Source organism: Danio rerio, chromosome 7 (genome assembly GCF_052040795.2).
Source record: "Danio rerio strain M-AB ecotype USA chromosome 7, GRCz13ab, whole genome shotgun sequence".
Lineage (NCBI taxonomy): Eukaryota > Metazoa > Chordata > Actinopteri > Cypriniformes > Danionidae > Danio > Danio rerio.
In genome coordinates, this window is record NC_141027.1 from 69,303,972 (window position 1) to 69,328,970 (window position 24,999).

The following is a 24,999-nucleotide window of genomic DNA, read 5'->3' on the forward strand; positions in this document are numbered from 1 at the left end:
TTTTTAATGGGCTCACCTTTCCCAACACCTAACCCTACCCGTCACAGTGATGTCACTAGCTCCATTTGAGTGCATTGTGTCTGACATTGCATCGCAGTCTCAGCTTGCATCAGAAAGGCTGCATCCAGATACTGTTGGATAATGTAATTATCCTCTGGTTCCAAACACTTATGAGTTTCATTCTTCTGTTGAACACAAAACTAGATATTTAAAACAACTGAAAACCTGTAACCATTGACTTCCATTGTATGAAAAACAAATATTATGGAAGTTAAAGGTTCTAGGTTTCCAGAAGTCATTTAACATAAAGGTTTGGAACAAGTGCTGAAATTTTTGTTTGAACTTTTCATTTAAGTCTGCAATTCAAGTTCAGGCAGAGACAAGTTGTCTTTGGTTTTGGAAAGCGGATCAGTTAGTAAATTATCAGATTAGTCTGTTTGTCATATAGATGTCTGGACCACATCTATATGTTTACATTAGGGCTGTTGAATGATTAATATGAATTGATTGCATTATTCTCAATCATGGTCTTTGATTAATCTCGATTAATAGCAAATTTAAAAATATATAATTCAACTGCCAATTCGCAGTTGACAAAAAAATAATGCTTCTTAACATCTATTAATTTCCAAACTGGGGCGAGGCAGTGGTGCAGTAGGTAGTGCTGTTGCCTCACAGCAAGAAGGTCTCTGGGTCGTTGCTTCGAGCCTCGGCTCAGTTGAGGTTTCTGTGTGGAGTTTGCATGTTCTCCCTGCGTTCGCGTGGGTTTCCTCCGGGTGCTCCGGTTTCCCCCACAGTCCAAAGACATGCGGTACAGGTGAATTGGGTAAGCTAAATTGTCCGTGGTGTATGAGTGTGTGTGTGTGTGTGTGAATGAGTGTGTGGATGTTTCCCAGAGATGGGTTACGGCTGGAAGGGCATCTGCTGCGTAAAAACTTGCTGGATAAGTTGGCGGTTCATTCCGCTGTGGCGACCCCGGATTAATAAAGGGGCTAAACCGACAAGAAAATGAATAAATGAATGAACATCTATTAATGTAGAGTCAATGCTTAACAAATAATAAGTTCACTATTTGCTCATGCTTTATAAATGATTTATAGTGTGTTATTATGAAGTGTTGCCTGAAAATGTACTTGTCCTCAAGTGGTTCCAAACACTTATGAGTTCTGTTCTTCTGTTGAACACAAAACTAGATATTTTGATAAAAGTTGAAAGCCTGTAACCATCGACTTCTATAGTATGAAAAACAAATACTATGGAAGTTAATGGTTACAGGTTTCCAGCATTTATTCAACTCATAAAGGTTTGGAACAAGGGCTGAAATTGTTATGACTACTATAACTTTAAGTCAGTAATTCAGGTTCAGGCAGAGACAAGTTGTCTTTGGTTTTGGAAAGCCAGTTAGTTTTTGAAATTCTCAGATTTTTTGTTTGAATGTCTGGACCACATCTATATGTTTACATTAGGGCTGTCGAATGATTTATATGTATTGATTGCATTATTCTCAATCATGGTCTCTGATTAATCTCGATTAATAGCAAATTTAAAATAAATGATTTAACTGCAAATTCGCAGTGTTGTCAAAAAAAGCTTACTAACGTCTATTAATGTAGAGTTAATGCTTAACAAATAATAACTTCACTATTTGCTAATGCTTTATAAATGATTTATTGTGTGTTATTATGAAGTGTTGCCTGAAAATGTACATGTCCTCAAGTGGTTCCAAACACTTATGAGTTCCGTTCTTCTGTTAAAATAACAAAACTAGATATTTTGATGAAAGTTGAAAGCCTGTAACTATCGACTTCCATAGTATGAAAAACAAATACTATGGAAGTTAATGGTTACAGGTTTCCAGCATTTATTAAACTTATAAAGATTTGGAACAAGTGATTACATTTTTTTGTGTGTGAACTATCCCAGCAATTCTGCATCTCAAGTTCTGGCTGAAAAGCAGATCAGTTTTTGAAATTCTCAGAGACTTGCAATATTTCTCAAATCACCTTTCTTCATCATTCAGATTTTTGGTTTAAATGTCAGCAGGTTGTCTATACCTCATCTATATCTTTAAATTAGGGCTGTCGATTGATTTAAAGCAATTGAATGCATTAATCACATTCATGGTTTGTGATTTCTCGATTGATAGCTAATTTAAAATATATGATTCTGCTGCACATTCGCAGTGTTGACATGAGGAAATGCATGACAATCTAGTTTAAGGAAGCAGATCTACAAGTTGTATTATCTTATAATTGTTATAATGGATTGTTTTTCTCTTGTTTTAAAAGTGAATAATCGATTAGCTGCACTATTAGCAGAGGTAGTTTTTGGTTACGTACTAAAGTCCAGTGGTCTGCAATGAGCAATGAAAGTACCTTCTGCAAACTGACTCACCTTTTTAGTTTTTTTCAGTTTCATACATTAACGTATTCTTGTATCAGTAGATTGCCTTGATGGTAACTGGTACGGTCCTCAACAATGTTGATGCCTCTGCAATCTGTGGCGATCCATGTAGTGATGGAAGGAGTTTGCTTTGCAGTTGTTGTTTTTTTGTTGACAGGCTTGCGCTGCTGCAGTCATCTAGTGTCCTTTTGACGTGCACAGCTTGTTGATGCTGTCTCGGCACTCGCATTTTGCTAACATCTGCAAAATAGTACTTTAAACTTGTGCTTCAGTAGAAGGACAGTTCATCACTACAGTTAGTTTACTCAACTTTGGTTAAATGCAACCTACCATCTTGAAGCTTTTTAGAACAATTCTGACTGTTCAGCACACATGTCTTGATTCAATTCAATTCAATTCATCTTTATTTATATAGCGCTTTTACAATGTAGATTGTGTCAAAGCAGCTTCAGATAAAAGATCATAGTGAATTGAAACTGTTCAGTTCAGCTTAGATTAGTTCAGTTCAGTGTTTTAATATTCACTGCTGAGAGTCCAAACACTGAAGAGTAATCCATCGATGTGCAGTTCTACAAGTCCCAAACTATGCAAGCCAGTGGCTAAAGCGCTGAGGAAAAAAAAAACTTCACCAACTGGCAAAAATGAAGGATAAAAAACCTTGAGAGAAACCAGGCTCAGTTAGTCACGACCATTTCTTTTACGGCCAAACTTATTGTGCAAAGCTGCAGTCTAGGCCATGGATTTATAGATTTATTCAAGTTCAGAGATATAACTCATTTATCTCAGGAGTTTTCCCAAATAAAACGGTGAAAGTAAACAAACATGAAACTCTTTATTAATCAATAAACACACTAAGGCTGTTTTTTTTTTTGCTAAAATTCATATTAAAATCTTTTTTAATTTGTACTGTGCAATGTATATTTGTAAAGCTTTATGCATAGTGTATATATTGTTAAAAAGGGAAAAACAATAACTCGTTGTATGAATGCTGTAATGTTTAAATAAAATTCCATTAAAAACACATGAGGGTCACTTGACCTCAGGAAAAACGCATGCATCTCATATCTCAGGGGACGCATTCTCTGTTCTCGCGGTCTCGTATATGTCATCATAATATCCAGCACACAATAAATAATATGGTTGTGATGAAGGTCAAATCTTATCAAGAGTTTCAAACTGTTTCAAACATTGAGTTGCTGTCATTTGATTGGCTGATTTGGCAATACGCAGTTTAACAGATGCTCCTTGTCACATGAAAAATGACTATATCAGGGCTTGCTATAAATGTGTGTTTAATGTTGAATGCAAAAGTGAAAGCATGCTAAAATATTAACGAGTGCTGTTTACCCATTAACAGAAATTACAATCTGATAAATTTTGCATATTTTAAACGTATTAAATTTTGTATTAGGCCTATTGTTTTTTTCATTTCTTCACTGACACCTGGAAAGAAAGATTATAATGCATGCATTCTATAGCTAATGTTTTTTTTTTTTTTTTTTTTTTAATAGATTGATTAATTCAAAAGATAGATATTTACAAAATTTGACATCTGAAATGAGGCTGTGTATGAGAAATGCTGACCTCTCTGATATATATTTAGTGAAAAAATTAAAGTGCACATTTACACACACACACACACACACACACACACACACACACACACACACACACACATACACAATTTTTTGAACACAAATTAAGTTTCATCTCAATTAGTGCTGTCGCTTCACAGCAAGAAGGTCGCTGATTCGAGCCTCAGCTGGTTCAGTTGGCTTTTCTGTGTGGAGTTTGCATGTTCTCCCTGCGTTCGCATGGGTTTCCCCTGGGTGCTCCGGTTTCCCCCGCATTCCAAAGACATGTGGATCAGGTGAATTGGATAAGCTAAATTGTCCGTAGTGTATGAGTGTGAATGAGTGTGTGTGGATGTTTCCCAGAGATGGGTTGCGGCTGGAAGGGCATCCACCATGTAAAAACGTACTGGATAAATTGGTGGTTTATTCTGCTGTGGCAACCCCAGATTAATAAAGGGACTAAGCCAACAAGAAAATGAATTAATGAATAATATTATAGTCCCATCAAGAAAAATATATAACTTTTTAAAAGGATAAGACTACACTGAATATGTGCTGTGTCTGAATTTGTGGTTTTGTTAGTTAGTTGTTCCTAATGTTTTTCATACATTTAGAAATAAGTTTCCGTTTCAGTACAATACAATAATGGTATCGATACTGCCTCGATACTAATACTATAGTCGATTCTACCTATATGCAAAGGAAATCTGCTGCGTAGAGCCCCCAAACCCCCACTTGCTATCGAAGAAAATACAATGACACTAATGCTTTAACTTTATTTTCATTTTTTACTTCATTTTTATTTTATTTTTGGCTTCCAGCTGTTATGAAAAAAATATGATTATGAAAAATATGATTATGATTAAATACGTATGAAAATTAAAGCCTGATCTCACAAGAAAACGAATTCGTACGAGTTCAGTCGTAAGAAAATGTACGATTTTAAAAAGGAGGCGTGGCACCTAACCCCACCCCTAAACCCAACCGTCATTGGGGGATACGCAAATCGTACTAAAATGTACGAATTAGATTGTACGAATATGTACGAATTAGCCACTAAATTAAATAGTTACGAATTGCTGTGAGATTGTGTTGAAAAATTACCCTGTTGTGTTCCTTTAACAGGATAGTTTTAGAAAAATAGATAATTTAATCACTATTTACTCTCCCTCTAATAGTTCAACCCATTATGACTTTCTTTCTTCTGTTGAACACAAAAGAAGATATTTTGAAGAAAGCTGCAACCCTGTAACAGTAACCTCCAAAGTAAACAAATTCCTTCACAACATGTTCTTTTGTGTATTTTCATTTTGAATATGATCCCAATTAAATCATTATACTCCAAACTCAGCTAATGTTTTATACAGAGAGGGATTTTTAGACCTGTATATGTAAATGTGCTTTAGCTTTACAAAATGCTAACCACTATTTATATCAGATGGATGCAACTTAATCTTGGTAAAGCTTTTTTTAGACAAACACACCAAGGAAGTACTGTAGGTGGTTTTGATATCGTCATTGCTATAAAGTCTTTTTGCTTTGAGGTGTAGCTGTTGTGTCTTTAAGTGCATTTTACTATATATAGAAGTAGCCTGACCTACTTTCTTATTCATGAGTGTGAAACAAAAACCTATGGACAAACGAAAGTACAGACATATTATACTTGTGCAAACAAAGTTATTGCGTTTTGCTGTTGCCTGACCTCTTAGCTAAATTAAAATCTTCTACCTAAATTAAATAATATGTTATTGTATTTTATTATTTTCAAAATTACAGCAGTGCTATAATTTAAGTGGCATAAATTGCATATTTTTGCATTTTGGATTTGTTATTTGGTGAATTTAGTTCATGTCATATAATCAAAGCATTGTTTTTCAAAAATTGTTCTTGCTCACAGTGAATGTTCTAAATGTTTGCTATTACTAGTGGCTTATTACATGTTGGCTATTCATTCCTTATGGTTCCACTTTATATTAAGTGTCCTTAATTACTATGTACTTGCATTAAAAATAGATACAATGTACTTACTGTGTTCCTAATGTATTTCAGAACACTTGTGGTGCTTTTGAGTTGGGATAGAGGCTGGGTTATGGACAGGTTTGGTGGTATCGGTAGATTTAAGGGTGGGTAAAGGTGTAAGGGATAGTCAACAGTATATTTACAAATGTAATTACATAAGTTAAATGCAGATGTAATTACATACAGGTATTTGATCTAGCATACGTACACAATAAATACATGTATTTACACAATAAGTACATTGTAACAAACTATTAATTTCTGTGTAAGTACATATTAGTTAAGGCCACTAAATAAAAAGTGGGACCGTACTTATATTATTCCACATCCCTAATCCTACCCTATATATAAACCAAAAACTATTAATAACTATTAATAAGCATAAAGTTAAGAGTTTATCGAGGTTTTAGTGATAGACAATTACTCATAGGCATGAACAATCTCATTCCAAGCAACAACTAACATTAAAAAGGTATAAATCAAGTACATTAAACACTTTGTATGTCTATTTATTTAAGTATGAAACCATACCTTGACAAATGCTCTTGCCTGAAACGTTGGTAATAAAAAAGCATATCAAGCTAGAAAGTGTGTGGTCATCTTGCTACTGGGGGAAGGGGTATTAATTATAAACCTTTTATTTTGAATCAGTCGCATAGTGTAACTTTACAAAGTAAAACTTTAAACTTTGTAACTTTACACAGTGTCATATCCATATCATCTAAATGGTTCACAGGTTAATTTGGTAACATTCTGCATCATTTGTCATGTTGCTTGCATTTAGAAATATAAGGCAATGTAACAGAAAAACTACTACTTTTTCAGTATGTTTTTATATTTTAAATATTCCTAAATTATGTTTCACAGAGAAAGTACATTTTCACAGTATGTCTGATAATTTTTTTTTTTTCTGGAGAAAGTCTTATTGGTTAAATTTTGGCTAGAATAAAACCAGTTATATATATGTATATATATATATATATATATATATATATATATATAAATAACAATTTAGGATGAAAATTATTAGCACCTTTTAGCTATATTTTATTCGATAGTCTACAAAACAAACCATCGTTTTATAATAACTTGCCTAATTCCCCTTATCTGCCTATAACCTAATTAACCCAATTAAGCCTTTAAATGTCACTTTTAGCTGTATAGAAGTGTCTTGAAAAATATCTAGTCAAATGTTTTGTACTGTCATCATGGCAAAGATAAAATACATCAGTTATTAGAAATGAGTGATTGAACTATTATGTTTAGAAATGTGTTTAAAAAAATCTCTCTGGTAAACAGAAATTGAGGAAAAAAATAACAGGGGGCTAGTAATTTAGGGGGGGTAATTATTCTGACTTCAACTGTATATATTGTGTATATTTTATATATTTTATCAGGGTTATTAAAAGTCAAATTTTTTGGGTACCCTTGAAACATTTCCATTGCGTTCCATTGTGAGAAAACATGGCGTGTTTTTGAAAACTGTTTGCGTTGTGAGAAAAAGCAGCACATTTTATAAATTTGTTTGTGTTGTGTGAAAATACACCATGTTTTTTATGTGTATGCATTGTGAGGACTTGCAGCATGTATGCTGTCAAACGGATAAAAATATTTTCTTAATTTAGTTTTTTGTAATTGTGTTTTCTTAAATTGCATCACGTTAAGCTGACCCAGGCTCATTCTGGAAAAGTAGTACCGCGGATGTTTCTGAAGACCGTGAAATACGTCCTGGGGGGTACGTATTTGTGCAGTTTTTGTTTTCGCGAATGCACGAGAGGCCGCTGTTTGCGCTTTTTTGCATCTTGAAAACCTCTCACGAGCGCTGTTTGCGCCTGCACTGTTTTCGTGTAAAGCCGCCGGAGGCCGCTGTCAAGTGACCGTCTGTTCGACTAACTAAATGACTGAATGAATGACTGGACGACTAACTAAATGACTGAATGAATGACTGGACGACCAGCCAATCGGCCAACCCACCCTCCTCCTCCTTCCCTAAACCCAACCGGTTTTGACCCGCTCGCCTGCTTGCTTCCTTTAACCTTCAACGATTTACAAAAGCTGTCCAGAAAAAGAAAAGCCCTCGTCTGATTTTGACCACGATTTCAGATTTCACCACATTCCCACTTTGTTATGAACTCGTTCACTTTATTTTTTGAATTCTGTTTTTGTCTTACCTGATTTCTGGAACCGCTCTACCTCAGACTCGAACCAGGTCGTAGCCGTCAGCTTCCCTCTGGGTCTCCACTACACCAACACACATGACGAGCTAACCGGACAAACTGGTTGTGGTGGGAAAGCTCTTCACACAGAGGGGAGCTGTCAACTGGAAAGCGCAAAGAGGAGCGGCGTCACACCGGCCCGTAGCGTTTGCTTAAAAAAATGAAATGCAGCCATACGTACCTCCGGCTATGTAAATTCAGTCTTCAGAAACGTGCGCGGGAATACGTTTTCAGATTGAGCTTGGGTTGTGTTAAGCTCTCTCGGCCACTGTAGAAATAACACATCTCTTGAGATTGTTTTGGGACAAATCAATTGTTTTATGTTCAATCCACCTTAGTTTTTTATGTTATTTAATTGATTTGTATTGGGACAAAATAATTGAATTGTGTGGAACCCAACGTTTTTTACAATGTATGATGACTGTTAAAATACCTTGAAGTCTGAAAAGCATCTATTGGGAGCAAGTACAGTGCTAATTCACATGTTGGTTTGGATGATTTCATTTTATGGGCTCTATTTTAACAATCTAGGCGCAAAAGCACTAAGAACGTGTTTGAATCCACTTTTTCTATTTTAAGGATAAAAAAAATATGGTTTGCGCATGGTCTAACAGGGTTGTGCTTTTTCTCTTAATGAGTTATAGGTGTGTTTTGAGCATAATGTCCATTAAACCATTCATAGTCTCATCTCCCATTCCCTTTAAGAGTCAGTTCTGTTGCGCCATGGCTCATTTGCTATTTATATGGTGGACTTTGTAAGTGGAAAAACTGGACGCTTCACTAGTGAGAAAACAGTAAACAAACCATCTGCAGCGAGAGGATAAAGAACAAGCCTCCTCTATTCAATCTCTTTACCTTCTCTTTCTCTTTACTTTTTACTTTTACTCCTTTACTTTTGTGAAAAAGGAAATAAGACATCCATTAGCCTACATATTTATTTAATTTACCAAGTGCAAAGATTTGTTTCAAAACTATTTCCAAATTCAGTTCTAGTTTCCAGCAAATAAATAAATAGTAACAAAGTGTGGTCAAAAAACGGATCTATATCCAAACACGCGTCCTATTCTAATGCCCCATATGGTGATGAAGACGTCTCCAAAACCCAACAGGTGGACAAATCTAAACTAGTTTTTATTAAAACGAATATAAATATACATATAATAAATAATACTGCTAATATTAATAACATTTTACAAATGCAAATGTCATGAATGAACTAAAAAAAAGCCCCCTGACCTGAGGCATGGAGGCAGTGGTTTTTATATTTACTGTATTAAGAAAATAATATGTATTTTTTAACATTTTAATCCTTTAATGTTATTCATATGCAAATATATTTGTGTATTGCAGTAAATACTGTGTGTATTAAGCAATGTGTAAGTGTTTGGACCCGCATAGGCACATAACTTACGCGCTCTGCTCTAGACTTTAGGCTAGCTTTTAGTTAGTCAATGACAACAACGATGCACCTTTACACACCTCCTTTATAGACCAGCACACCCATGAGTCCACAAAGTAGCACAAATGAATTTGCTATTTAAACAAAGTGACAAAAATGTCAAAATTACTGTTGCGTTGGTCTGAAAAAAGCAACAAATCGCTCCAAACAATTCTTGCGCCTTATTGCACCCGGTGTATAGGCCCTTTACCACTTAAACCTTTACGGTACCGGGTCCATGACGTCATCGACTTTCGCTTTCAGATTTAAAGGGCTAGCGTTACACCATACCCCCGTAAGTGGTGTCGTTTGAAAGTGTAGAATCTATATTTTATACACATATGCATCACTTTGGTTTTTATTCTACTGTATAAAAGTTATTTACACTTAAATACACAGTATTTTGGATACCCGAGCTGGGTATTTTACATTGGTTCATTTTCATATTTTTTTTATATGACACATGTACAAGTTATAGCTTAAATGAAAGCTCTTGCCGGTGCTCATACAGTTCTAGCATTCTTTTTACTGAATTATATTCATATGCCAAACAGTTGTTGAATGAATTGTGGTGTTTCCATGGCGCAGAAATATAAACAATACATTCATGATCAATAAGCAGCCCCAGATAGCACAGACAGCTTTCATCTCTTACTCTATGCTGTGCCCTTCAGGGCCATTCTCCTCTGTTTTTGAGGTGATGTGCATAAGTAATCCTTTTATATGTCTGATGTGGTCCAAACACAGTGAATTATGTTTGATCAAACAAAAGAATAGTGAAATATGTAAACAAGGATCGGTCTCTGTGGCTTGTACAGCACCTTTCATCAGTTGGAATGCAATAACTTTTGCATAGATTATGGTAGAGACATTTTTCTTTTTTCCTATCATTACAGACATGTGCAGGAACCACCAATATTAATTACAGCACGCTAGACCACACAGAACCTAAAAGGTACACTTTCAAATTTGAGTTTATAAAAAAATACAAAAAGCGCCTCTTTTTTTTTAGGTGTTTATTATAACACAGACAACATGTACAGTTATTTTAAACACATTCAATAGTGTTTTATGAAAAGTCAAAGTTTTTTTTTTTTTTCCTTTTTTTGTTTTTTTTTTGCTTTTACACCTCTGCATGTGAGTTTGGGAAGCTTTTAAATTTGGGCAAAATCCAGGCGGAAGTCCCCAAATAGCATCAGAGTTTAAGTGGTTAATGTTTTGGACCTTCTACATAATCCGTCTCTCTGAATGCAATTGTAGGAATGTGTTTCCAGATTTATTTGAGCACTATATATCATGTGCTCACACAGTCATCTATTCTTTCCAGACAGCTGACTTCCACAGGGCAGAATGACTGAACAGCTCACCATCACAAAGGCTGTATTGTGTTTCCTCTGTATAAAAAATCCAAGTTTGACGATCTTTGTCCCCTTTTACTTGCTTCTAGATGAATTATTGACCGTATCGCTGCCACTGGGACATATTCCCTTTCTGGCTCTAAATGCATTTTGGCCGTTAATCATGCCTGCCTATGCAGAACCCCAGCCAAGGGCACACAGACACCCTGCCAGTCTGGTAACTCTCCACCTCCGCAGGCTCAAGATGAGCCCACAACTGTGACAAGCTGCAGTCACCATGCGCCAGAGCACAGCATAATAAGAGCGCGTGACTCATGTCTGGATAGCTCAAAACACACAGCAGCAATTGTATTATGCCTCTATTTATATCTTACTGTCATGTTTAAAAGTACCTGCAAGCAGTTGATGACTGCTGTTTATTTTCCTTTAGAAGAACTAAGAAACTATTCAGCATATTCACAGTAGTTTGAACTACACTGTATATACACTCACCGGACTCTTTATTAGGTATACCTTACTAGTAAAAGGTTAGACCCCATTTTGCCTTCAGAGCTGCCTTAATTCTTCGTGGCATAGATTCAACAAGGTACTGGAAATATTCCTTAGAGATTTTGGTCCTTATTGACATGTTGCATTACGTAGTTGTTGCAGATTTGTCAGCTGCAAATCCAAGATGCGAATCTCCCATTCCACCACATCCCAGAAGTGCTCTTTTGGATCTGGTGACTGTGGAGGCCATTTGAGTACAGTGAACTCATTGTCATGTTCAAAAAAAACAGTCTGAGATGATTTGCGCGTTATGACATGTCATTCTGCTGGAAGTAGCCACCAGAAGACGGGCACACTGTGGTCATAAATGGATGGACATGCTCGGCAACAATACTCAGGTAGGCAGTGGCGTTGACACAATGCCCAATTGGTACTAATGGGCCTAAAGTGTGCCAAGAAAACATTCCACACACCATTACACCACCAACAGCAGCTTAAACCATTGATACAAGGCAGGATGAATGCTTCATATTGTTAAAGCCAAATTCTGACCCTACCAACTAAATGTCACAGCTGAAATGGAGACTCATCAGACCAGGCAACGTTTTTCCAATTTTCTTATTTTCAAAATTTTGGTGAACCCATGTAAATTGTAGCCTCAGTTTCCTGTTCTTAGCTGACAGGAGTGACACCCGGTGTGGTCTTCTGCTACTGTAGCGCATCTGCCTCAAGGTTGGACAGAGATGCTCTTCTGCATACTTCGGTTGTAACGAGTGATTATCTGAGTTACTGTTGCCTTTCAATCAGCTTGAAGAAGTCTGGCCATCCTCCTCTGACCTCATCAACAAGGCATTTCCACCCACAGAACTGCCGCTCACTGGATATTTTCTCTTTTTCAGACTATTCTCTGTAAACCCTTAGAGATGGTTTTGCGTGAAAATCCCAGTAGATCAGCGGTTTCTGAAATACTCAGACCAGCCCGTCTGGCACCACCAACCATGCCACTTTCAAAGTCCCTTAAATCACCTGTCTTCCTCATTCTGATGCTCGGTTTGAACTGCAGCAGATCATCTTGACCATGTCTACATGACTAAATGCATTGAGTTGCTGCCATGTGATTGTGTTAACGAGCAGTTGGACAGGTGTACTAATAAAGTGGACAGTGAGTGAATTGAGTGTTCATGTAGTGAGTATGCTAGCATCTATGTGAAAATAATATGTTTGTAAGTGTAATTTAATAGCACTTGGGACTAAATCGGCCTACTTTTTAATTTTATGAAAATGTTTTGTAAGTGTACAATAGTAAAACTACAAAACTATCCCTTTACAATAGTAAAGGGATAGTTGACCCAAAAATGAAAATGTGCTCACTGTTTACAAACCCTCATGTGGTTCCAAACCTTTATTAGTTTCTTTCTTTTGTAGAACACAAAAGATGGCATTTTGAAGAAAGTGGAACACCTGTATCCACTGACTTCCATAGTAGAAAAACAAAATACTATGGACGTAAATGGTTAGAGCTGTTTATCCTTGCGTGAATTGTTCCTTTGAAGTATTAATACATAAATAAAATGAATATAACTAAAATATATTAAATTAGTTTGTGAAGGAAGGAAAGTTATGTCCTGACCAAGAATGGTTTCCCATACTCCGAATAAATGTGGGCTCTGCTTTTATCCTATTTAAGTGCACGCACACACACACTAATACAATCACTTCTGGTGCTGGGACTTAAACCTGCAATCTTTGAAACAAAAGTCTGACTTTCTAACCAGTAGGTCATGACACTTTGTACGACATTTTATACTGCAATCATTCTTTGTGTACACTTAGTTAACTTGTTGTTTTCTAGTGTTAAACTACAAGTGTACTTGCAAATGTTCTGTTAGTGTACTTTTAGTTAACTAGTAATTTGTTTTGTGTGTCACATTGCAAGTCTACTTACCTTATTTTCTATAGGGGATAGTTATTACAGATAAAGTATGCAATTTGTAGTTGCCGATTTAGAGTAAGCTGAAGTTATTATTGGGGATATTTATTTATCAAAGAAGTTTATGATATATTATTGTGTTTCAAAGAAACTCCTACATTTCTGCAATCTGTTGCAATAAAAATTAAGTACACTTTAAAGGGCACCTATGATAAAAAAAAAAACATCTTTTGTAAGCTGTTTGGACAGAACTGTGTTTAGGTATAGTATGTCCATTGTCCTATTGGAGTGATAAAAACACAACAAGCCTCTTTTTATATCCTGATGTTAAAATAGGAATTAAATCCCTACGTTTCTGAGGCCCACCGCAATTTGATGTAGGAGTGCGGTTTCCCTGCCCACGAATTAATTGACAGCCGCCTATTAACTTGACTCCTTAGTAACATGTATAATCATATCTACAAGACAGGACGTGCACAAAGCAACTGTGATTAAAGATCTGTTCAGCTCTCTGTGATAATCTGCATCTCAAGAATGAGTTTTACAAGTTACATGTCAGTGTGCATGTACGTGTACAAGCAAACTTTATAATGACATATTGTGTGACTCATCCTTGCAGAAAGGCTTGAATTAACTTCACAACAAATACATCAAGTAAAGGGAAAGTTCTTACTGTAGGAAGGGAGATCTGCTTCATTCTTGTCTGTCACTGTACTGTTGGGGATTTTGGTTGCCATACCTGATGAATAAATGTCAGTATTTGATGTCAATACAACGTTGGTTTAAGATGTTGACTTGAGGTTGGTTTTTGGGCACTTTTTTAACACAACCTAAAATCAACCAAATATCAATGTCGTTTCATGTTGTTATTGGACGTCAAAATAACATTGTCCTTAGATGCTGGTGACCTAAATTTAACCTAATATGATATTGTGTGTCTGCTGAGTATGTGGCGTATTTAAGGCAAGTTTATAAAGTGCTCAGCATGTATATGAGTAAACCGCTCACAAATCTATCTTTCAAATTTATAGTTTTAACAGGAAGCTATACAATATAATATTTGTCCAAATACATTAGATTAGTCATTGCTGAATCCAAATCTGGAGCTAATCTAACAATATAATTTACGATTCAATCATTCATTCAACCACTTTTCTGGAGCCGGATTGCGGTGAAGTTCCCAAACCAGCTGATAGACATAGTCCCTCCAGCATGTCCTGGGTCTTCCCAGAGGCCTCCTCCCTGGGGGACATACCTGGAACACCTCTCTTGGTAGGCATCTAGGAGGCATTCGAAACAGATGCCTGAGCCACCTCAGCTGACTTCTCCCGATGTGGAGGAGCAACGGCTCTACTCTGAGCTCCTCCCGAATGACAGAGCTCCACACCATATCTAAAAGGGTACGCCCTGCCACTCTTTAAAGGGAACTCATTTCTGACACTTGTGTCCGATATCTTGTCCTATCGATCATGACCCAAAGCTCATGACCCTACCGTCAACTTTTACAGCATATGTATTACGCAGCGGATGCCCTTTCAGCTGCAGCCCATCACTGGAAACACCCATTCCCACACACATACACTATGGACAATTTAGCCTACGCAAATTCACCTGTACCGCATGTCTTTGGACTGTGGGGGTAACTGGAAAACCCGAAGGAAACCCACGCAAACACAGGGAGAACATGCAAACTCCACACAGAAACACCAACTGACCCAGCCGAGTCTTGAACTAGCAACCTTCTTGCTGTTTTCTTCTTTTTTTTTTTTTTTTGAAAAATTTTGCTTGAATTTAGTTTTTTAATCTTTCAATTTCTAAATATTTGGAAACTGGAAATAGTTTGGTGACTAAATAATATTTTAATAAACGTATCTGTTTAATAGATCTGTTTTGTTCAAATGCACCAAAATACATTGCCAATATTCATCGAGAAATGGATAAAAATATTAATTTCTAATAAGTGGTGTATTCAGTTATACGTAGAATAAGTAATTAAGTAAATAAATTTATCGAAAAAAAATAAAAGAAACTCTTACTTTTATAGCAGAAAAGACAATTATTATCAGTAACTACTTACTTTATAACTAATTAAACTCAACAGTGTAATTTAATTTGTTAAAGTGCAAACAGTGTAGACTACATGTAGAATATGGAAAATGTCTGTTTGTATTATTACATACTTTACAAACAGAAACTTCATACTTTCAGTTCACAATATCTCTCATAAAGTGTGAAATGCCATTCTAATCTCACTTACCACACAGGAAACCAATTGACTTGTACCTCTTTAAGTCAGTTTTCGCAGCATTGACACGCTTCTGAGATACTGCCGGGGATTTCTGCTTGTTTTTAATCAGAACTGAAACCGTTTGCTGTTTTACAACTTTAGCACTGCTCCAGCCATTGTTTATGTGTTTAAATGACAATAGAGCACCATCTATAATAGACTCGGATGTTCATTTTTATCGAAGGCAGCAGAAATATTAGCGGCCTAAGGGGACATAATATTATCTTCTCTGGAACAATGATGTGCTAAATGAAACGTGTTTGTTGACGAGTGTGTCTGTAGCGGTGTTCCCTGTTATGTTGAATAATGATAAAAGCGTAACGGATGCATTCGTCCTGTCAGCAGCAGTGCAGTCTCTGCTGCACTCTTGGCCACGTGCCTGTGCTCCCGCAGCTCTTTCTCTTAGGGGATGGAAAATGGAGAGTGTTAGTGTCCTGAATGACTGATGATTTCATCATCTCATTTCTGATGGCCTCTGATGTCATTAGTTGTCATTGTTTCGCTTCGGGCTGTCATTGAAGTTGATGGTTTTATCCAGTGTCACTTATAGGGTGTTCCACTGCAGTAGAGTAGATTTAAAGGTGCCCTAAAGAAACCTGATATAATGCAAATTACTTATATGAAATATCGTCACCTTGGAACTAAGATTCTATCTGCGTTCTGAATGATTTTGAGATATTAAGCTGTAAGTTTTTGCATTCCATATAGCAAACAATATGCCTGTAACAGTTCTGTTTCATACATTAACATGACAGAGACACTAAGGGCTCTATTTTGATGATCCATGCGCAGAGTGCAGGGCGCAAAAGCAATAAGGGAATGTTGGAATCTACTTTTTCTAATTTAAGGTCAGAAAAATCTGCTTTGCGCTGTGGCACATGGTCTAAAAAGGTTGAGCTTATTTCCTTAATTAATTATCAGTGTGTTTTGAGAATAAACCAATCAGAGGCTGTTCACACTGCAGGCAAATGTGGCGCAAATCTGATTTTTTCCCCCTCATGTGTGGGTGATGACAGTGTGAACAGCCCAAACCGCATGGAATCTGATCTTTTCAGGTCAGATCTGTGCCACTTTCATATGTGGTCTTAAATCAGACACAGATCTGATGTTTTGCAATGCAACCGCAGTGTGAACGGTTATGTCGAATTTCATGTGGCTTTTACATATTCTTTGAGCGACATGCGTCATCATTCTGTGCTGCAAACATCATCTACCCCACAGCAGCACAGTAGAATGGCACACAGGGCGATTACAGTAGCCGGTTACAGTAGCCGTCAGCTAGCTCTCTGCAACTCTCACATGGTCGCCCACTGAAGCTAAGCAGGGCTGCGCCCGGTCAGTACCTGGATGGGAGACCATATGTGAAAGCTAGGTTGCTGCCGGAAGTGGTGTTAGTGAGGCCAGCAGGGGGCGCCCGACCTGCGGTCTGTGTGGGTTTTAATGCCCCAGTATAGAGACGGGGACGCTATACTGCTCAGTGAGCGCCGTCTTTCGGATGAGACGTTAAACCGAGGTCCCGACTCTCTGTGGTCGTTAAAAATCCCAGGATGTCCTTCGAAAAGAGTAGGGGTTTAACCCCGGCATCCTGGCCAAATCTGCCCACTGGCCTTTGTCCATCATGGCCTCCTAACCATCCCCATATTCAATTGGCTGCATCACTGTCTCCTCTCCACCAATCAGCTGGTGTGTGGTGTGCGGTCTGGCGCAAAATGGCTGCCATCGCGTCATCCAGGTGGATGGTGCACACTGGTGGTGGATGAGGAGATTCCCCCCACTGTGTAAAGCGCTTTGAGTGCCCAGAAAAGCGCTATATAAATGTAAGGAATTATTATTATTATTATTACAGTAACACAGAAAGTTGTTTGTTCATGCTAAAAACGATTTTGAAGGCAAAACTAATCTGGTTAACGATTAAGGAACGGGTTGATCACAAAGCCAAAAAGCTTCATGGGTGTTGCGGAAAGGGGATCCGTGTGCAAAGAAGGAAGAACTTTCTCTCCGAGAGAAAAAAGGGCAGGTGCTTGAGCACCCAAACCCCCCTTCTGCAAGTGTCTGCTGTTTATAGCTAAGTAAAATTAAATAACTCCGCAAACGGAGATAAACCAACTCCGCCTTCACAGCTCAGTCTGCGGCTGCTCATTAACCATTGATGAGTTCACAACACCGGTGGTCAGAGCGTCACACACCGTGATTAACATAAATCACAAAGGATCAGTGTTTTTTTTTTATCACAGGAGACTTATTTTAGGTCTCAAATGCCGAAATACACCTTAGTAGTAGCAGAACAATCATTTACAGTTCATGAAATACACCATGGTTGTCTGTGAAAAGGGTAATAATAATATAAGCATGATCTGACTACGTGCTTACTCATGCAGCACTCACGTGTGCATAATTAGACATTTTGCGTTCTCCGTAATGCACTTTTGCGCATGCGGGTCAGTTTAGGACCATGATCTGTTTACACTGCAAATCTGATATAGGCCACATTTATAAGAGCAGTATGAACAGCCATGCAAAAAAATCAGATGTGAGAAAAAATCCTATTTGAGCACTAAGCCTCGCAGTGTGAACGTAGCTTCAGTCTCATCTCCCATTCCCTTTAAGAGTCAGTTGCGTCGCACCATAGCACATTTGCTATTTACATGGCGGACTTTGTATGTTGAAAAACTGAGCATTTTACTAGCAAGAAAACAGTTAAACAGACAATCTACAGTGCGAGAATGAGAGATGAGCCTCCTCATTGTTTACTTTCACTTTCACTCTCGTGGATAAGGAACTATGTTGTATGCACAGATATCCATTAGCCTATAAATAATTAATTTCGTTTGTTACATTACATTTTTGTTTTCTTTAACATTTATTTAATGTTTTAGGATGAATATTTTTTCTTGTTCAAATTTAGCATACAAGGCTTTGTCAAATATTCTGTCTAGTGCAGCTGCTAAAGGTGCTGTATACGTTTTTGACTCTTCTTAAGCATAAAAAGGCAATCAATGCTTGGAGATTTTAAAGTGAACATTCTCGTTTATCTGTAAAAAAAAATGCTCAGATATTCTGCTTCAAAAATGTGTGTTACGTGCCGCAACGCTGTCTTTGTTTATGTTCTTTTAACCCACCCACTGCCAGTTTAGCCAATTATATTTCAGCACTCCGGGTTGCCTTGGTGGAAAACCTCATATTTCATTCATTCATTTAGAAGGGCTCTAAAAGCATGCGTCCATGACAGAAATGCAACGTCCGGTGGATAGTATCAGACCCTGAAATGAGACAGATTCAGTTCCACATAGAGTTATTAATTAACAAATGATATAAATATTACAAACCTAAACATTAGGTGAGCAGGTTACAGTGTAACGACGTGTCCTAACAACACGTTTCATGACGAGATTTGCAGTGATATGCAATTTGGCTATTTCCACCAGAAGAAAAATGACAGAAATTTAAATACAGCCATTTAGAAGCACAGAATATGCACTCACTCACGAAATAGTAAGGTTTATAATCTGTTTCGGGGATTCCCACACTTTTTTTATTCTGGGACCCACCTAGGCAAGTAATTCAATCTCAAGACCCACCATTATATTTTAATATAGAAAAATGGGTAAAAAATGTATCCATTCAAAGCAGTCAAAAGGCTTTTTGGATTTTGTGATTTGATATGCGCAAAATAAGGCTGGAAGTGCTTTTTGTGGGATGCTGGCTGTAACTGTGAACATTTTTTTGTTGAAAAAGACACTCTTCTTTTTTTTTAGTAGAGAATATGATCAACCTTTGTTCAAGCCCCTTGATTATGATCAAGCCCTGTCACATCGCAGTAAATTCCACTGCTAGTGTATATTGGCATAAGAAACTAAATAGCTTTTTGATCGACTACTACAAGCTGGGAAAACGTCAGATAAATATGCCAATGCAATTAACGTTATTGCTGAGTAGATCTAATATTTACACATTTGCTTGAGGAAGGAATGATGGGGGTAGTTACAGTACTATTACTATTTTCCATAACATCTATGCCCTTCCATAACATTAGGTGACGTTAAAACTAACAGATAGCACTATAGCTATTTATTGATTAGCAATCTGTCAACATTGGGATGTAAAAAATATGGGACAACACATAGCTTCAAATGATAGAATACATAGCAAACATTAGAAAAAATTGACAATAAAATAAAAGGTTTAGCCTATTAAAATCAATGGCCTATACAGAAATTAAATAAAGCTATAAAATCTATTTTGCTTTTAATTGTATTTGCATATTGATTAAAGTTACCATAGTTAGTGAAGAGCAGCAAATTAATCTCTCATTGTGTTTTGTTTGATAACAGAGGTGTTAATGTAAGAATGCACAGATCTATAATGAAGCATTCGAGTACTTTAGTAACTGTTTGTGCTCATTTAAGAGAAAATTAGTAGTGTTTAAAATAAAACACGCAGGACGGAGAAAAAAAAAAAAAAAAAAAAAGCACTTTTCCGACGGTCCCTTACTGGGAGCTCTGCTCTGCGCGAGCTCTGCCGGCTAAACGCAGTTTGGGAGGGCTCAAACTGAGCAGTGCTTGTGATGTCGAGAGAAAAAAAAAGAAAAAGACCGCTGTGAAACATAAGCTTTGTCTTTTTGTAGGAAACACACTTTAGATATTTTTAGGTTAAGAGGTTTTTGAGTTAATGCCATCAATCGTACTGGTTTTGATTCATCGCAGTGTAAATATAGCTGCAGGAATGTGACGTTGCGCGACCCACCTTTGTTCACTCTGCGACCCACTAGTGGGTTGCGACCCACAGTTTGAAAACCCCTGATCTATTTAATACATATTAACCCTCTTTAACATTTATAAATGTACATGTTGAATCACGTGTTTAGTTCTGAAGTTCAATTTCAAGTTCTGAGGTAAACTATCTGCCGCTGATTTTAGTATGGGCAATAAATGTCATGTAAAATGGCATTCAAACTCACATTGTTAGCATTTAACACTAAATAAAGCACATGAGGTGTACCTGAGGTGATCATTGTCAGTTGTTCACCTGTGAGAAATAGAAGCCGTTTCTAATATATCAATTTGAGGTGTAGGTTAGAACAAAAACTCCTTTTAATATGAAAAATATTCCTTCTATTGTGTGCCGTTGCTTTTAATTGTAACACGGTTTAAATCACTCGCTCCTGTCCTCAATCTGGCAACCTGCACTTCTTTTTGTTTTGATCCAGGAGTGCAATACAGTTCAACCACTGGGTGTCAAACTTAAATACTGCACATTTAATTTTATGCAATTAATAGGGTCATATTTATTGAATTATATGCTTTATATGAATCAATGAGTTAGATGTATTGAATTATATGCCCCATGAATTAAATGAAGTAATGGCTCTTCAAGGCTTAATATCAACTTTATAAGAAAACAGACAATGAGCAAATGAGATGGAAACATCCATCCATACTCAGTCACACACATACACTATGGACAATTCAGCTTATCCAATTCACCTATAGCACATGTCTTTGAACTGTGGGGGAATCCAGAGCACACAAACGTGGGGAGAACATGCAAACTCCACACAGAAAAGCCAACTGACCCAGCCGGGGCTTGAACCAGCTACCCTCTTGCTGTGAGGCAATCGTGCTAGCCACTGCACCACTATGACGCCCCTGTCAGGTGACATAACCAAAGCACATCATTGGCTACACTAAGGTCTTCTGTTTCCAACAAAAAAATGTATTCGATAGTCTTAAAGAAACAGTGGCAAGGAAATGAACATAAATAACATGTAGCCATATGGCAACACCTTGCGGTAGAGGGTTAAATATATATCAGGGTTAAAATGATATATTGTCTGGGCTTGTGTTGTATGTTGTGTATTATAGCACAATATCCTTGTTATTTTACACACTTATGTCTCTATATAATATTTCTTATACTACTAGAAATATATATGTATATGAAATGCAAATATGAACTTGTATAGCATATATAGAGTATAACAGACCAGTTCTGACATCTTTCTCTCTTCAGAGTTTGGCCACTCGCCAACTGTACACTCCCTCCACCTTTCCTAACTCCTCCTAGCTCATTTCTGATATCCCCTTGAAGTGATAGTCAAGTAATCAGCCTCACATCTTCATGAACTCATAATCAATCAAAATTGTTCATGCTTTAGGTTCTGTTCTGTTACCCCTGCAACAAAATAAAGAAAAAATAAAGAATAATAACTTCTATTTCTCCATTGCTGATTTTATTGTAATATTGCTAAATGTAAGCATTTTACTGTATCATAATGTGTATGACTATATTAATAAAATTAACCAATAAATCTGAAAGGCTTATTTCCCAAAAACACAATAGACATCATTTAAATGTATATGGATTTAAATGGTGAAATATTGATGGTTTGCGATGTTATGTCAGTTGGGTCATTTAATGTAAGTTGTCTGAATTTAAATATATCACTAACTTAAACACAGAATAATCATTTAAATTCATTTCTCTTATTCTGTTATACAGTAAAGGTGTTATTTCTCACCTTTATAAATATAACAAAACTCAGTTTATGAGGATTACAAGTAAAAAAGGTGTTGATCGTGCCACGTTTAAAGGTTTAAAATGTTCAACAAACAATGACGAGGAACAGTATTCAGCTGACTTACTAATATATTTTTGTAAACAATACTCTTAAGATAGGAAAGGCCCAATACAATACACATATATAATACACATGTATAAAAAACACTTATTTTAATAACAGAAAAAATATATTTATTGTGATAGATAGCATACTATATGTCACATTCAGTTTGACCTCATTCAGCAAAATCATAATATTTCAAAAATATTTGAAATCCTTTTGAATAACTGTATAATATAAAGTCATTCAGGAAAGCTTGTGATGCACTCTGCCTAGAGCATGAGCTCATATCTTGGGTCGAGGGTCATGTATTTTCTGTCATGAGTTCACCCTGAAGTTAACAAGGCTGTGTGTTTGCTCAGTTTTATAGTGCAGATGAAAACAGTACATGTGAAACTTGATAACGTAATGGAAATTTTACCTTTATATGTTCTTTTAACGTGCCGTTTTCTAAATGCTGCTCCTTTGAAATAAATCATGTGAGTTATACAAGTGATCATGCAGGTTAATATTTATCACATCATCTTTCTATTTCTCCTTTTCTCATAGGATACATCTAATAGATGATCTGTCATATGAGGACGTCAAGAAATGCTACCGTGGATCTGTAAGTGACACACAGATCATCATGTAATATCTTGTAAAAGCAGTGACATTAAATAACAAAAAGTATGAATAATTGTGACTCTGCATCATAAAACCAGCCATGAATATAGTCAAAAATACTTTGTATGAGTCAAAATTATCAATTTTTGCATGCCAAAAGTTATTAAAGGGTTAGTCCACCTAAAAAATAACAATTTAAAACTAAATAGTGACAGTCAAGTGATTCCAAGCCTTTATGAGTTTCTTTCTTCTGTTGGGCACAAAAGAAGATATTTAGAAAAATGTTGGGAACATGTAAATGTTGAAAAAAATACTACGGAAGTGAATGTTTACAGGTTTCCAACATTTTTCAAAATCCTCTTTTGTGTTTTATATAAAAAAGATACTCATAAAGGTTTGAAACAAGTGTAAGGGGAAGTAAACAATGACAGAACTTTAAGTTTTGATTAAACTTTTTTTTAGGGAAAGATCTTCAATGAAGACATTTAATAAATCTTGCTCTATTAATATATTTAAACCTTCATGCACTGCTAAAAATTGAATTTGGGCAACTTTAAAAGTGATTTTCTCAGTACATTTCAGATGTACTGTCATATAGTTGTATCTCAGCCATATGCTGTCCTGTCTTAATAAACCATACATCATTGGAATGCATATTTATTCAGCTTTGAAATTATGTATAAATCTCAATTTCCAAAAATTGACAGTTATGCAGGATTTTTTGATCCAGCATCACAAATAAATAATTAAACAAAAACTTGAACTTTCATTACTAGCAAGTTTTCCAGTGTTATAAATAAACTGCATCACTTGAGAAGCTCTCCTGTCATAAATATTGCACATCTAAAAGGAAATCTCCAACGAATTCACGGTTCATGTCTTGTCATCATGTTTTTTTTTTTTTTCTGGTTCTTTAATGCCAAAAAAAGGTTTTTGCTTGTGTAAGCTTTCAATAAATCTGGCTTTGACCTATTGGCATAAAAAATAAAACATTCTATTTTATTAAAGACAAGTCTCTTGGCTTAGATCTGATGAACAAATCCACTTTATGCAGTGTTATTTTTCTGAACAATAAGCATATCCTTCTACAAAAAGCTAATCCAAGCATTATGTATATCGTTGTGGTGGAATAAGAACCACATTCTAGAAATGACCCAGCATTGGCTGTTGGTTTTAGTCGTCTGATGTTGCAGTGATTTTTAATGGATGTATGAAATCTTATCAAGTTAAAATGTCTTAGAATTGCAACCAAATTTAATTCATCAGATTAAATATAAACAAGACTGTTTGCCTTTTTGTTAAAGTTCTTTAGTCTTGTTTTCTAAAGCAAATACATTTATTATTGCTCTTAAAAGAAAGTAAAGTTAACCCCAAAATTAAAATGAACTCAATCTCAGACCATCCAAGATTTAAGTGACATTTTCTTCAGTAGAACTTGTAACTCTTTATTGGTTCTCATTAAAATAACATCCGGCTGCCAGCTCTCTGCAACTCTTACATGGTTTCCCACTGAAGCTAAGCAGGGCTGCACTCGGTCAGTAGCTGAATGGGAGACCACATGGGAAAGCTAAGTTGCTGCCGGAAGTGGTGTTAGTGAGGCCAGTTCAACCTGTGCTCTGTGTGAGTCCTAACGCCCCAGTATAGTGAAGGGACTCTATAATCTACCTCAGCGAGCACCGTCTTTTTGGATGAGACATTAAACTGAAATTAAAATTTGCCCACTGACCTTTGTCCATCATGGCCTCCTAACCATCCCCATATAATAATTGGCTTCATCACTCTGTCTTCTCTCCACCAATCAGCTGGTGTGTGGTGTCTGGTCTGGTGCAATATGGCTGCCGTTGCGTCATCCAGGTCGATGATGCACACAGGTGGTGGATGAGGAGATTCCCTAAATGTGTAAAGCACTTTGAGTGTCCACAAAAGCATTATATACATTTCACATCAATTATTAGCCCCACTTTGGATTTAGTTTTCTCATTTAATCATTTCCCAATTGATGTTTAACATAGCAAGGAAATTTTCACAGTATGTCTGACAATATTTTTCCTTCTCGAGAA

General features: G+C 36.5%; 1 protein-coding gene and 1 long non-coding RNA gene across 4 annotated transcripts in view; both read left to right on the forward strand.

Moving 5' to 3' along the window:
* The window catches only part of gramd2aa (GRAM domain containing 2Aa), a 77,206-nt gene that overhangs the window by 18,105 nt on the left and 34,102 nt on the right, over nucleotides 1-24,999 (forward strand). For all 3 annotated transcript variants that reach the window (XM_087262116.1, XM_087262117.1, XM_087262118.1), the window contains exon 3: nucleotides 22,883-22,940. In XM_087262116.1, coding sequence (XP_087118242.1) covers nucleotides 22,883-22,940 — 58 coding nt within the window. The remainder of the gene's footprint in view (nucleotides 1-22,882; nucleotides 22,941-24,999) is intronic.
* On the forward strand, nucleotides 39-3,045 carry LOC147843258 (uncharacterized). The gene is made up of 2 exons (XR_015496440.1): nucleotides 39-1,782; nucleotides 1,838-3,045. It is a non-coding gene; the product is annotated as an uncharacterized LOC147843258 (long non-coding RNA).